Source organism: Teleopsis dalmanni, chromosome X (genome assembly GCF_002237135.1).
Source record: "Teleopsis dalmanni isolate 2A chromosome X, ASM223713v2, whole genome shotgun sequence".
Taxonomy (NCBI): Eukaryota; Metazoa; Arthropoda; class Insecta; order Diptera; family Diopsidae; genus Teleopsis; species Teleopsis dalmanni.
This window is the reverse complement of record NC_051848.1, coordinates 66,183,263-66,198,427: the sequence shown is the minus strand read 5'-3', so window position 1 is coordinate 66,198,427 and position 15,165 is coordinate 66,183,263. Positions and strand designations below refer to the sequence as shown.

The 15,165-nt window shown below is 28.8% G+C and overlaps 1 protein-coding gene across 4 annotated transcripts in view; it reads left to right on the top strand.

The window, feature by feature from the left end:
• LOC119687625 (apoptosis-resistant E3 ubiquitin protein ligase 1) overlaps nucleotides 1–11,224 on the top strand; it is a 32,126-nt gene extending 20,902 nt beyond the window's left edge. For 2 of the 4 annotated variants that reach the window (XM_038102016.1, XM_038102019.1), the window contains exons 2-10: nucleotides 1,662–2,305; nucleotides 2,373–2,678; nucleotides 4,454–4,652; nucleotides 7,245–7,384; nucleotides 7,464–7,881; nucleotides 7,942–8,231; nucleotides 8,286–8,609; nucleotides 8,664–8,926; nucleotides 10,425–11,224. In XM_038102016.1, coding sequence (XP_037957944.1) covers nucleotides 1,662–2,305; nucleotides 2,373–2,678; nucleotides 4,454–4,652; nucleotides 7,245–7,384; nucleotides 7,464–7,881; nucleotides 7,942–8,231; nucleotides 8,286–8,609; nucleotides 8,664–8,926; nucleotides 10,425–10,527 — 2,687 coding nt within the window. In that variant the 3' untranslated portion in view covers nucleotides 10,528–11,224. Of the gene's footprint in view, nucleotides 1–1,661; nucleotides 2,306–2,372; nucleotides 2,679–4,453; nucleotides 4,653–7,244; nucleotides 7,385–7,463; nucleotides 7,882–7,941; nucleotides 8,232–8,285; nucleotides 8,927–10,424 lie in introns of all 4 variants that reach the window. The other 2 variants (XM_038102015.1, XM_038102017.1) reach the window with 1 other exon arrangement.
• The last annotated feature ends 3,941 nt before the right edge of the window (nucleotides 11,225–15,165 follow it).

Sequence of the window (15,165 nt, the reverse complement as noted above, 5' to 3'; positions counted from 1 at the left end):
AATTGACGTTTTTATTTAATGTAAAGCCTAATTGGGCTGCTTTATATCACATTTGTTGATTTTTTCTTATGACAAAGCATAAATTGAGAGAGATAGCATTGCAGATATTTTCCGATAACTAAATTTTAGATGATATTTTATGGAAAAATTATTTTTAACCTATAACTGCTATGAGTATAATTGTATTGGCAAATTCAACACTAAAACAAATATTTTGTAAATATTAAGTATTATTATTATTATTTATTATTAATTCAAAAAATTCATCCAGCACTTAGAATAATTATAGAATTTTATTTAAAATCTAAATTGACAATAACATATTTATTGTGTGTCAGATTGGCATACAAAAACATGGTCCATATTATTAACATTATTATTCATATAAATTCTTTAATAATTAATCCTCCGTAACTTAAAACACTCTTCATGAATTTACACAGGTTATTAGTATTGCTACCACTTAACAAGACTTTAACTTCTTCTTCGGACAGAAGTCCTTTATCAAAAAAAAAAATACGTCTATGTTCTCTGAACATCGGATACACCAATAAAATTACATATATTTTCTATTTCTATGACGATTACACAAAGAACAATCACGTTCAGATATATTAAATTCTCTATCGTTCAGTTTAAAAAGACCGGCTCTTCATTTAAAAATAAGGCTCAATAGTTGCAGAGTATTTTTGTAATAAAAACTATGTATAATATCATATTGCAGCTGTGGATATATATTATGAGATCACGACCTAACATTCGCGACAAAGGATTCGAGTTCACTCCGTTGGTTTATATTCCGAAAACTGCTTATTAAAAGACCCGGTTTTCTAAACACATATTTTCCCAATCTTTGGCCCAATATAATCCTTTGTCAATTAATTTATTAATTCATTTATTTGGTATATTATAATGTGAAAGATTATATTATATTATAATAATGTGAAAGAAAATTTGCGTAATTGTGTTAGATTAAAAATATGTCACGGGTGCTTTGGACAGTCCTGCTGTAGCTCATTAAGGTAATCTGTAGACCATCTTACCTAAAAGTCATGCTTCAGACCTTCAGTGCCGTCCATTCACTAAATTGGATCACATTGTAGTGTGATCTCGGTGGGTTGCTAATATGTTAGCTTTTTATATAGAAAGTGTTTTACCAGAAAAACAGTCCTTATTTGGATTTAAGGGCATTTCAATTTAAAATAAGATACATTTCTATAACAAGAGTGTTCAGTTCTGTTAAACACTTTTTATAAGTGGATATTTATTTTTTCTATGTTACCACAGATTTTGGCACGGTCTCCTCCTTATCCTCAGAGCCACACTCTGTCATTATAGGGTATGACTAGTAGGTTTTAAATAAATTTTATTTTAGTTTTTCTCAATTATTATTAAAAAAATTATTAAAAATGGCATAAATTTGGTGAAAAAATCTACTACTGTCTGGTATCGCAAGACATTATAAAAGACTGCAAATCGGACAAAGTTTATATTCCTTTTTTTATATTTGTTTTTGTGATTAAGTTTTCAATAAATTAGGAACTATCAATAAAATAGGTTTCCTTATGCTAAAACGTTGTACATATTTTCAATTTTTAAATATTATTACATTTTCGTTACAAACACGTAATTGTTTCAAATATATTATATTTTTCTTCCAGGCATATCTTCATTATCAAGTTGTGGCGATCCTGAACGTCTCCCTGAACTGCCGCCCGGAGATGAACAGCGATTACAGCGCGCGGCTTTGCATTTGCAACAAAAACTAATATTACGTGAATGGTTACGTGATCATAGTCTGCAGCATTATTATCAACGTTTAGTATCAGTAGAGGTTTCTTCATTGGAAGACGTCTATTGGTTGGAAGATTCACGAGCAAGTAAGATACTTGGAAAAGACTGGCAAATTTGGTCTCAAGCTCGTCAAACATTACCAACTTCTAAGTCTCAATTAGAAGTGCTTAAAGCACAACTTTGGTCAACTGTTGTTAAGTCGAGTCAACATCAAGACGCTTGGACATGGGGTGGCATGCTAGTTGTGTCTGTTTCAGTAGCTGGACTAGTTACTCTTGCTGCTATGACACAACCTTCGTTGGCGCCTGAAGCAAGGCACTCACTTTTGCAATATGTTACAGGTAAATATTTGTTACCAGCAAATTGTAAAGTTCAATGGGACTGGAATGATCCAACCATTGTTGGAGACACCATGTGTTTTCTAGTAAGATTTTTTCAACGCAATGGACAGCCTTATCCTATCTGTGATACAGACCAATTTTTTGTTGAAGTAACCGAAGGAACACGAAAGGTTAGTTGTTGTACCTAAACTTTTTTTGCATAGTTTAACAATTACTCTTAAATGTTTGGATATATAGGTAGTTACCATTAGTGAACTGGGTTCATCAACTAATCCTAATAATGCAAATATCGCTAAAGTTAAATTCACTGTACGCACTGCAGGTCAATATAAAATATCTGTATTGATTGGTTCTAGTCATATTGCTGGCTCTCCATTTTTAAAAACATTTTTGCCAGGCCCTGTAGATGCTCGTCGATCGCGTTTTGTACGTCCAGCTAGCACTGTCGTTTGTTGTGCTGGTACACCTACTTTATTGCATATTGAACCTAGAGATGAGTTTGGTAATGCGTGCATATTTGAAAACGATGATAATCTTATAAAGGTAATATTCAAAAATAAATACAAATATTAAAAATGGACAGTAGATTTTTTTATGTATTGTTATTTAAATTAACTTATTTTTAAATCTGAATATTCATTAGTTTAGTGCTCCGATTTTCTTAGAAGCAAAACCAAAGTTTTAAATTAAACTAAATTCAAGGAAAAGAGAAATTCGATATTTAACAAGATAAAAATGGCATCAAAACTATATTATTCTCTATAAAAAGTATTTTTTAAGTAGTGTCCGTAAAGGATAACGCCATAATTTTTTTTCTGTGCATTTGGTATTAATAAAACTGTATTGTGTTACCATGCGAGATTTGAGCGCGATCTGTTTCCCCAGCTAGGTTTTACAATTATACTCTTAAGTGTTCTGTGGTGGTGTGAAACCGTTGTTATACAAAAGACTTTTGAAAAACTCATGCTTTGCTAGAATTACCACTTGAGAAAAGTGTTTTGTGTCGGTTCTAACCATCAAAAAATATTCACTTAAGGAGTTCAACATTATACTAAATGTTTATAGGATTGCGTCAAGCGCTAATATGGTTGAATTGCAGTCACCGGGAGTTATTTTTTTTAATTTATTAATTCCTAATACTTTCTGCGCAAAATCTATTTAAATATTTCAGATTTTGTTATTTGTTGTAAATTTCAGTTTTAAACAAAATTATAAACATAATTACTTTAGATTAAAAGTAGTCTTCAGGTAAATTAATCATTGTATCCTACCGATCCTTCCGATGCAATGATTAAAGTAAATGAACGGGCTGTTGATGTATACAAAGAGAACTGGAATCAGTATAATTGGGATGAGGTTGTCTTTATCGCTTATCACTGGGATTAATTTTTTAGTGGTTTGTAGTTTAGAGACCTGTTGTTTGGATAATTTCAGTTACAAAATTATACCGGTCGATTAAAACTTTGGCATAGGTCGTCAAATAAGTTAATGAATTAGATAAAAATTTGTGTATAGAAAGATTGGTTTCTTTTTTTTTATTTGAATAAATGGAACAATCTATTTTCGCTATCAAAGAATGTATTTTTGTATGTATAATCATGTAATCCATTAAATTCATAACAGCGTTCTAACATATATGATTGAGTTATGATTACCAACGACAATTTGCATGTTTTATATTATAAAAATTCTAAATATTTTATTCTTATGTTTATATTTTTTAATTTATGTATTTTTTTAAATTTTTGTTAATAAAAAACTTTACCTGAATTTGTATTCGAAGTTGGGAGCTTATGCTCTAGCATTTAGTTTAACAGACTTTGTTCCAATATCGCGGCTTCATTTTTATGATTAGTCGAAATATGTATATGTTTTCCATTTCTAGCATCAAGTATACCAACTATATATAAATATGACTGCATGTATCAATTTTTACAGTTGTTTATAATTCTATTTTCAAGTTTAGTATTAATAAGCGATGTATTTTATTTGAGTGTACACTTACAAAAAAAGTGCGCACTTTGTAATGCTTAATTAATTAATTTAACCATAATTAAATATTTTTAATTGCAATGTGTTTTTAGTTTCCATTACAATTAAATTGATTTGTTTTTATTTCAACCGGAGGATATTTTTAATCTCTAACTAAATTACTTTACTTAAAAATTTAAAATTTTTTCTTGACTTATATAATTAGACATAGATTACTCTAAATCTTATATTTGATTTAAAATTCTGAAAAAAATCTTTATATTAAATATTAAGTCACACAATAATTAATTACTTTATAAAAATATATTACACATTTATAATTCTAGGGTTATCGTGTAGAAATTTTCGATCTTATTAATCAACCAATCGAGAAGTTAGAGCGCGCAATAACATTCTTCTATGATAAAGTTAACTCCAGAGTATCCGTAACAGCTTTGTTTCAAAAGCCAATTTGTTTAAGAGCCGTCATTAGTTATCTTGAACAAAAGTTACCAAATGGTGAATTCGATATTATAGTCCTAAGTAGTAAGTATAATGTATATAAGCTAAATGTTCATGTTGCTGTTGAATATGTTCTTGTATTATTTAAACTAAATGTTTTTTTTTAACAATATAGTCTGTCAAATATTGAAATGTTCAGTATACATGTATCTCACCTGCTCTAGTAATTATAAGTAGTACTTATACCATAAGTTACTAAATAATATGTATTTTAGTTATTGCGTTCATTGACTTATGTCAAAACGTATGTCAACAATAGTGGTATGGCATATTTTTTTAAATAAGGCACTGTTCTTTATGTATATTGTATGTGTTAACTGAATTCTTTAACGATTAAAGGATTTTTAACCCTTATAAACTTAGATTTAATCAAATTCAATAGAGTCGTTATCTCTAATACCATGAATTTTATAAAGCAGTTCTTCAGATTTTTTATATGCGGTTTCTTTGCTTCGCATAAAGTCCGTAGACAATAACTCTCACTGAGGAAACCACATTTCGATTTTATTGCATTGTTAATCCTCTAAATATATTACGTCGCTTAACTCACAAATGTTGTGTGAAAAGAAATCATTTTAATTGTAAAAACCGTTTGAGGAAAACAAGTCATATAAACTAATGTCTTTGCTACCTGTAGTATCGGAACTTTTATTTTCACTTGACTAACCACACTATACATCCAAATGATACTAGATAATGTAGCCGCAAACTCAGTGTCAACTGTTTAATCACGACCTAAATTAGCGATGAGCTTAGTTGGGTGTGTCGAAGTCAGTGTTCTTTAGTATATATTTTTACCAACTTGTATAGAGTATAAAAATCTCTACCTTTTATTTTCTAAATTCCTGTATATACTCTTCGCTTATTGAGCTAAAAAGGAGTTTTTGAGTGAATTCAAAATTCTCACAAATCTCAAAATCCAAAGGGCTTAGTGATATTTTTTTGCCTAACACAGCGTGAAATAGCTGATTTGCTTAATACTATAAAGTATACTATAACTTTATAGTATTGCTTTCTAATTCAGCGCATTGTATGGACTTATAACAGTGAGCTCCTGTTTAGTCCATTTTTCGCAGCTAGTTGCATAGATGGACATACAAAAGGTTTATTATTTAGTAGGAGCATCTATTTCTTCATTTTCTTGATGATATCATGAATATAATAGTAACTATTTAACTGAGGAATCATTTCTGATCTTAACCACCGATGAAGGTTTGTAGCATTACAAACGGGTATAGTAGCCTCTTAACTTTACTAACAAAAAAATCCGACTGCTTAAAGTCTTAAAGAACATAAATTGGTTAGGTCTAATTTATTAATAGAAATTGGTTTAAAAAATAAATGTTATAAGTACAGGGCTCTTACGCCAAAAGACCAAAATGTAACATATACGTATTGAAAAATATTCTTTCAAAAATACATTCACAACTAATATAAAATAAATAGAGCACAATATTTTGACCAACGTATCAAACAAATTGATTAAGTGCTATTAATCTATCTGTTTATCGGTATATTAATCTTTGGATTAATAGCTTGTTTTCTGCTTTGGAATAATGTTCTGTTATTCCAACTGTTAACAATTGAATGCAATTGGTCATTATGAAATATCTACAATTTTTTATATTGTATGCTTAAACGCATCTTGTTATATTGTAACCAGACCAAATTGCTTTTTATAAAGTTCAACACATATATTTGATGAGAAAGTTAGACGGACTTGATTTACTTGATTTACGCACCCACACCGTTTTGTTCAATATTTACATACAGGGTTAGGCGATTAAAGTGTTACCTATTCAACTGACCATACCTTTTTTGTGTGAAATTATTTTTTATTGATTCAAATTACTAAAATTTGTGGAAATAATCAAAATTTCCGAATCCATTCACTCTAGGTTAATGTGACCACCTTTTGCCCTGAATATGGCCTTCAAACGGTTAAAAATGAGTTACTACTTCACGAGTGTGATCTTCCGGTACAATAGCTTTCTTCAGAGCATCCGTACTAGTATATTTTTTATTCCTTATCTTGCTCTCCAAAATGGCTCAGATGAAAAAGTTCATCGGATTTGCATCTAGCGAATTCGAAAGCCATTGTGTGGATGAAATGAAGTGTGGAACATGATTTTTTAACAATCCTTGGTTCACACGAGCTTTATCAGATGTTGCCGAGTCTTGTTGGAAAGGTCTAAAGCAACTTCAAAAACATTTTTCAGTTAATAAATCGCATTGAATTTGCGATCAGGCTCGATGAAAACGATTAGAGAGCCTTCAACGGCCGTCATAGTGCCCATACCATTACTTAAGATGGAAAATTAATTCCATCAAAGGGGTGGTCTAACAACTTCATTATTAAGAAAGATTCTTAGAGTAAACATTGCAATGGAGTGCAATAAGTGTTAAATAGTATGCAATTATTTTGTGTTGGTTCAGGGTATAGGATTTATTTATTCGAATGCGGATTTTAGTCTCTGTTATAAGATTTTTACTTTATCACATGTCAATCTTAATGTCTTAGCTTTTTATATGTGTTATATTAATTAACTGCATATTAGAAAACTTATCTGTGTACATGTACAACTTAAATATACATATTTTAACTACTTTTACTAGGTAGTGATACAACACTGGTTCACAAAAATATTGCATCAAGGAAGCACAACATTTGTTATGAAGCTAAGTTATTAGGAAATTGTAATGTTCCTACAAAAACAAAACCACGTAAGGTGATTTGCTTCGTTGGTCCAAAGCAAGTGAGTTCATATATTTCGATTTAAAATTATTATTTTTACGGGTCCATTTAATTTAAGTTTAAAATTTAATACATTTTAGATAACGATCAAGGAAATGATTTTGAAATTCATACCGAAACGTATTGCTACATTTCGTTTGTGTCCGTCAACGAAATTTCACTTTTTACCACAACTCGAATCACATACATATGGGCCAGTATTCATTATAGATGATGGGGCGCAACCAAAAATTGAATTAGCATCGAAGGATCGAAATATCATAGCTGCAACATTCACACATTTTTTGTTAAAAAATATTGGCGGTTCTGAGACTTTTAAGGATAAACAGGACTTTTTTTACCATGAAGTACGAAAGTTTCATTCATCCTGTTTTCACGATAAGTTAGTTTTAAAAGTACATCGTGACAAAATACTGGAGAGTAGTATGAAAGCTACTAAGGGATTTTCAGTGTCAGATTGGTGCGGGAATTTCGAAGTAACATTCTTCGGCGAGCAAGGTAATAAATTGCAAAAAAAAATCAATATGTGCTTAAATTTTTGTATTAAATGAACTGAAGGTATTGATTGGGGAGGTCTGCGACGTGAATGGTTCGAATTGATATGTAGTGCTTTATTTGATCCACGAGGAGGTCTTTTTTGTTCATTCCATGACAAGCATCAAGCTCTAGTACATCCTAACTCAAGTCGTTCACCACACCTTAAATTAAAGCATTTTGAGTTTGCAGGCAAAATTGTGGGAAAATGTTTATATGAAAGTGCACTAGGTGGTTCATATCGACAGTTAGTTCGTGCGAGATTTACTAGATCGTTTTTAGCACAATTAATTGGACTTCGAGTACATTATAAGGTAATATATATATTAATTTATGTAAACGCATTTATACCATGTGTTGAAATATAGTATTTCGAGCAAGATGATCCGGATTTATATTTATCTAAAATAAAATATATACTTGACACTGACCTAAATACAACAGATGCCTTAGAACTATATTTCGTTGAAGAAATTTATGACTCAAATGGCCAACTAAGCAAAACTATAGATTTAATACCTAATGGCTCTAAAGTAAGGGTCACGAATGCAACTAAAATTCAATATTTGGATGCTTTAGCACAACAACGTTTATGCAATAGTGTAAAAGATGAAGTGGATAGTTTTTTGAAGGGTTTAAATGGCATTATACCAGATAATCTACTGAGTATATTCGATGAAAACGAATTGGAGGTGGGTGTACAATTATATATAATTGTTTCTTTTCTTAACATCTTTTGTTTACAGCTGTTGATGTGTGGTACGGGAGAATATTCGATAACAGATTTCAAGGCTCATCATATTGCTAATGGCAGTTCAGCGGAATTTCGTCGAGTACTGGCTTGGTTCTGGGCGGGTGTTAGCAATTTTAGTCAAACAGAAATGGCCCGCTTACTGCAGTTTACAACAGGATGTTCACAATTACCACCTGGAGGTTTTCAAGAGCTAAACCCACAATTTCAAATAACAGCGGCACCAACTTTTGGAAGTTTACCAACGGCACATACGTGGTTAGTTTTTCTAAATTATATTTTCGATAAGTTTTATATTTTTATGTACATATTTATTTAGTACAAATTTAGGTATAATTATTTAAGTTACAACATTTTTCTTGTTATCATTCTTTCAATCTTGGATTGAGTTCTTTATATACCTTTAATGTTATTAGCTGGCATTGCTCCTAATTAACATAGGAGGCAGATTTTGTATTCTAAACTTAGAGAGAATATAGAAAAATTGATACAGCTTCTGCCAGATATTAATTAATTTAAACTTTTAGGGATTCAAAACATTTATATAGAATATACCACAAATATCCACAAATTGCCAGAAAGGTGGTCAAAATGTGTAGAAAGCAATGGCCAATACTTTGAATAAAATGTTTTTTGTTTCCTATTAATAAGTAGTGTTTTATTTTCACCAAAAAACGCTCATTTCATACCGGAACACCTAATATACCGCATGGTAAAAACTGCAGTTGCCTGCAATATGGCTGTACTATTGAGAGTAAATGTTACATGTTTACATAACGTTATTTATCATTATTCGATGATTTAATGATCAACAAAACCATTGACCATTTTTAATATTATATTACAGCACACAAAGTTGTTTCAAGTTCATAAATTGTATAAACGTCCATAAAGGCTGTGGAATTCTGACATTTATATCAAAGATTTAGCGTGAATATACGCCATGGTATAATTCTTTTTTAATTTAATCACTAGTTTCGTTACAGGTCGACAGCTTTTCTGTATATTATTATTATAGTTTGTTCAACTAATTTTCAAAAATACATGCGAACAAGAAAAACTAAGTTTGTCTTTATAAGAGTTGAACTATTGATGTCACACTTTAAACTAAATCATGATATGTCATGAAATCAACCAGAATGGATTCTGTGTTTTTGATCACCTTATCGAAAAAAATCACTATATTTATTTTTTTGTCTTCACAGCAATTTATCATGTTATTTTTTACTTCCACTAAAGCACTAAAAAATTATCAGACTACCATCAATCTCATGTTAGTTTTACTGTACAAGCTAATAATATGCCATACCGTAGTATATATTTCTATTTTGCTTAAAGTCACTTCCTTTTATCCGATATAAGACGCCTAATTCAAAACTTGTTGCAATTCTAAAGTCCTATAAAACGAATGTCATATAAATGTTTTCACAACTTCGCTGAAGCCTCTTGTGAAACTTAGCTGAGTTATAAGTACTGTCTATTGATAACTGTATACTTTTTGTTATGTGACTTCTATATATTTCTTAAAATAAAACACAAGATCCTGAAAATGATTTATAAGAACTATAAGCGTTGAGAACCAAAAATCTGAGTATGATTATCACTACGTTTTTGCATATGCGAATATAGAGTATTTATCTTTTTTATAATTGCGCAATGCAATTATATTATATTTTTATAGTTAAATAATTAAAATTGAAAATCTGGAAACTATATTTATATATTCATGCATAAAACTATTTGTTTTTAATTTCAGTTTCAATCAACTTTGTTTACCAGACTACGAAAGCTATGAGCAATTTGAGAAATCGTTACTTTTGGCCATAAGCGAAGGTAGTGAAGGGTTTGGTATGGTTTAGTATCTGAAGAAATATGATTTGTATTTCCCTACAAGTGATATGTATTAAAAAATATTATAAATAAAATAATATTTACTATGTACGCTTAAATTAGGCTTACTTATTTTTTTATAAAAATATGATTTAAATAAATGTAGTATTTTCCTATCTGATTACGATCAGAAAGAAAATATGTAGATATCAAAAACAAAATGTTTAATTTACAATCCTAAAAAAATATTCTCAATCTCAATTATTAATATAGAACATTCTGACCAAAAAGTATCGAAATTTTGTATAATATAATAGATGTAAACTTTAAGAAATCTGAATAAAAATTTTTATCTAACTCGGTAATACTCGGTAGCACCATGTAGTGTGTGAGGGAATAGTGAACTATTACTGTCTATGAATGCTCTACCATACATACAACACATTATCACGGTTGATCGCGATCTGTTAAGGATGTATGAATATAATGTCAAAAAAAAGTTTGCAAAAAAAAAACAATTTACATAAAAATTTAATTCAAATTTATTGAAGTCAAATATGTATAATAAAAAAACTATTTTATTATTTCGAATCGCTTAAACTGATCGTAGGATAATTTTAACCCAACTGATCTGTAATAACAAGTCGAAAGCTTGTTATAGAAACTAAACATAAGAAAGAATTAAATAAAAATATGCATATAAATAATAAGAATAGTACGGTAATAGAAGAAAATTATAATAGTTATATTAATTATGTATTGTAAATTTGTTGCTGGAATAATAAATGGATAAAAGTTTTAAGATAAAAAAGCAATCAAGTCAAATGCGGTGTTGAGTCAGTTCTCTAGAAGTGCAGAGCACTTAAACTTTGACAGGGTATAAGATCAAATTTTGTTACTTATAATCTAACATATTATTTGCCAATAATTGAATTTAATAATTATTTTCAAAAACCACTGATGATCGCTTTTTGGTTATTCTCGAAACAGCTGGTGTTCTAATAAATTACTATTCAAACATTTTTGAATTACAAATGCTCGATACATTTTTGGATAGAATGATTGTATATGATATATATTATAAATTATAAATTCAGATATTAAAGATGTCTTCATGTTTAAGATGTGTTCATGTAAAAAATAAATCAAATAAATCTGATCGCGTATGGCATAAAAATTTGTCCTTCAATTGCAAATCTTTTATTCTTCATAACTAAACAAATATAAAATAAAAAAATTTAATCGGTGAAATATTCATACCATAACAACGGACTATCCAAAAATATAGACCTATACGTCATAATCTCTTGTTCGTAATGGCAACAATTAGTTATTGTAGGTGGGAGATTAAAAAAGAAAAATAAATTTTGCTGTTTAGCATTGTAACATAGAAGTCATCTTTAATGGTAAAAAATAATAATACAAAGTTGTATTTATAATTAAAAAAATTCAAACTAATTAAAAACTGATTGATTGAAAAAAAAAAGAAAAATAAAACTCGAAATTGTTGCCAGAGTGATAAATTTATTTGAACTGTCTTTGGGGCTCAATTGTTGTAAAAATTTAATTATTTGTTGATCGGTCCTAAAATAAAATGTATAAAAAAATCGATTGTATTGTTTTATTTAATATGTGAGCGATGTGAATAATATACATAAAAAATTTTAAGAAGATCAAGGTTACTTTTTAAATAAAATTATCTACATTGTATTCTTAAGATTACTTTTTATGTTATTATAACATTTTTTTTATTATTAATGACTCAAATTAAAATTATAATAAATCATAGTAATAATTGGAAAATAATATCTTAGTGTTGTTAATCTGTGTTAATCATTGATGTAATATGAAAATTACAGTACAACAGTGCACATTTCAGATACTACTCAATAAATTGAGATACTGACATTAGAAACGAATGCTCTGATTGCTAAAAAGAAAATTATTTTTTTTTAAATAATTTCTACAAAATATATTCTATATTAATTTTTATAAAGAGAAATTATAATTTCCATAAAATATATTCTATATTAATTTCTATATAAGAAATTATAATTTCTTCTTCAAGAGAAGTAATGCGCTGTACTGCTTCTTCGGAACAAAAAAATAGAAATGTTTTTTCTTCGGAACGCATTAAAAGCACTGTTAAACCGTTCGGTGGATTGCTGAGTTTATTTTGTAGAAATTGTCTATATTGTCTATAGAAAATTTTTAAAAAAATAAATAATTTCTATAAAATATATTCTATATTAATTTTTATAAAGAGAAATTATAATTTCTGTAAAATATATTTTATATTAATTTCTATAAAAGAAATTATTTCTATGAAAAAAAACGCTCACTTTCAATGATATAGTAATAAAAAATGAACTCGACTTCTTCAAGGCTCAGTTAGACGGTAGGTAACGTAAGAAATTAATTCAAAGCGAAATGCCCAACCAACCAAACTTGTGTGTTTGATAGAAACGAAATAAACAAAGTACACCGTTTTTGTTCCTATCAAATACGTAGATTTGGTTGGTTGTGCATTTCGCTTAGAATTAATTTCTTACGTTACCTACCGTCTAACTGAGCTTTAATAAAAACAATGCACTTTAGTGCTTCTCCTGAGCGCATTAAAAGCATTATTAAATCGCTAGGCGGATAGCTGAATTCATTTTGTAGAATAAACTACATAAATACGCATATTAAAAGAAATAAAATGATGTACAATAAAAGCAGAAAGTGAAAATTGAACAAAAATATTAGTTAATTTGGTCGAAGGTCTCTCACATAGATCTAATAAGTAGAGTTGTATAGTTGTGGTGTTTCAGTTTCTCAATTTCTTTTTTTTGATGTTTTCAATAATAGGTTCATTTATCGTATATATTTCGTTTGTTAGTAAATTCTCTCCTTTTTATTTTTTTTGTTAATTATTTTTTTTTGGCCATTTTGAAGTAATTTTAAAGTAAGTTATTTTAAGCTATTTTAAAGTAAGTTTTCCTTGCATCGCTCTTACTTCTCTGCATTCCATTTCGTATTATTTATTAGTGAAGTGTGGTTTTAGGCGTATGGGCATGTTTGAGGTATTAAGTTTAATGCTTGTTTAACGCATTTCGTTTTTGTCCAAAAAATTTTTTTTTCAAGTTCTCTATCATTTTATTCTTTTTCTGTTCGAAAATCTTTTTAATTTATTTTATAAAGAGGTTTTTTTGAACAGTAGTGAAATAAAACAACAAAAATTTTATTTTTTATATTATTTTAATTAATTGAATTTTTGGCTGACCATACAGCTGTTTCGAGTATTGCCAAATACCCATCATCAGTGGTCTTGGAAATAATTCTTGTATTTAATTATTCGTAAATAATTATTTTTGAGACCGCAAGTACCAGGAATCGAACTCGGGTCCTGCCAAATGTGATGCTCAGAATCAGCGCACCTTAACCAACCGATCCAAAGCCGTACTTGACTTTTTTGTTCGCATATTTTTCTGGAGTTTTGTTACTTTTGCTATGAAAGTTTTTTTATTAACAATTTTATTTGCTGTGTTTATATTAGAACGAAATCATAAACCAGCTGTAGAATAATTGAATTAATTAATTATATTTTTTATTTTCAATTGTTAAATTTCAACACTATTCTGTTCATAGAGGCATGATTTGTTAATTTATTTTATTTTATTTTTTATTAAGACAGTTTTACGGACTTATTTGTAACAGCTTTATCTATATTCTGTAAATCTTCCTACACCAATTTGTACTATTATTTTTAAATCTACAAAACTAATATATAATGATCTAAATTGCAAGATCTCACATAAGTATTAATGATATGTGTCCCTTATATATCAATATGTGATCGATTTAATTAATGAATCTACACCTTAGCAGGACTCAGATCTGGTTATGAATATTTACACTAAATGGCCATAATAAATTAATATTGATTATTAACATTACTTGGGTACAGAATTACAAAAAAAACACTCCCTTATCATATACTTGCAGTAATACTAATAAGCATCTAGTATCTATTTTTTATAATATCTATTTTTGACTTAAAAAGGAGGTAAAAGCGTTTGGTGAACTTTAAAAGTATAAAGTTCAAATGAGTTGCATTTGAAATTAAGAATAAAGCTTCTTAATCGATTCATCAAGTTAGGGTTTCCTGTAGGGCAAACATGTGATTTATAATAGCCTAACTCTTACATAAGCTTTAAAAACACATCAATAGATGACTATAGCAATGCACCATAACTGAGCACCAACTAAGCGATCAATTAATTACTACACGAATATAAGGTTAATTGTGGCACTTAATAAGAAAGTCAGTAAATGTGCGTACATACGTTGCACTGAAATTAAATCCTTGAAGAAGAAGAAAGCATTAAGAACATAAAATTAAATGTAGAAAAAGGATCGACAGAAAAATATGCTTATTTTCAACGCATGGAGAGTAATCAAATACGATGGCGCGTAATCGGAATTATTCGAAATCTTAATGGCTTAGTTCCTCATACTCATAATTAATATAAATTAATGTAACATGAATTTATTATTATGGTAAGTATTGTTTAATTTGTTTATTATTATAATAAATTTGTTTATTCTTTTCAGCATAAGTTAGATATTTTCTTTCTATATATTATATAGACGACATTTTTAACAAAGAATGCAAAAAATATTGA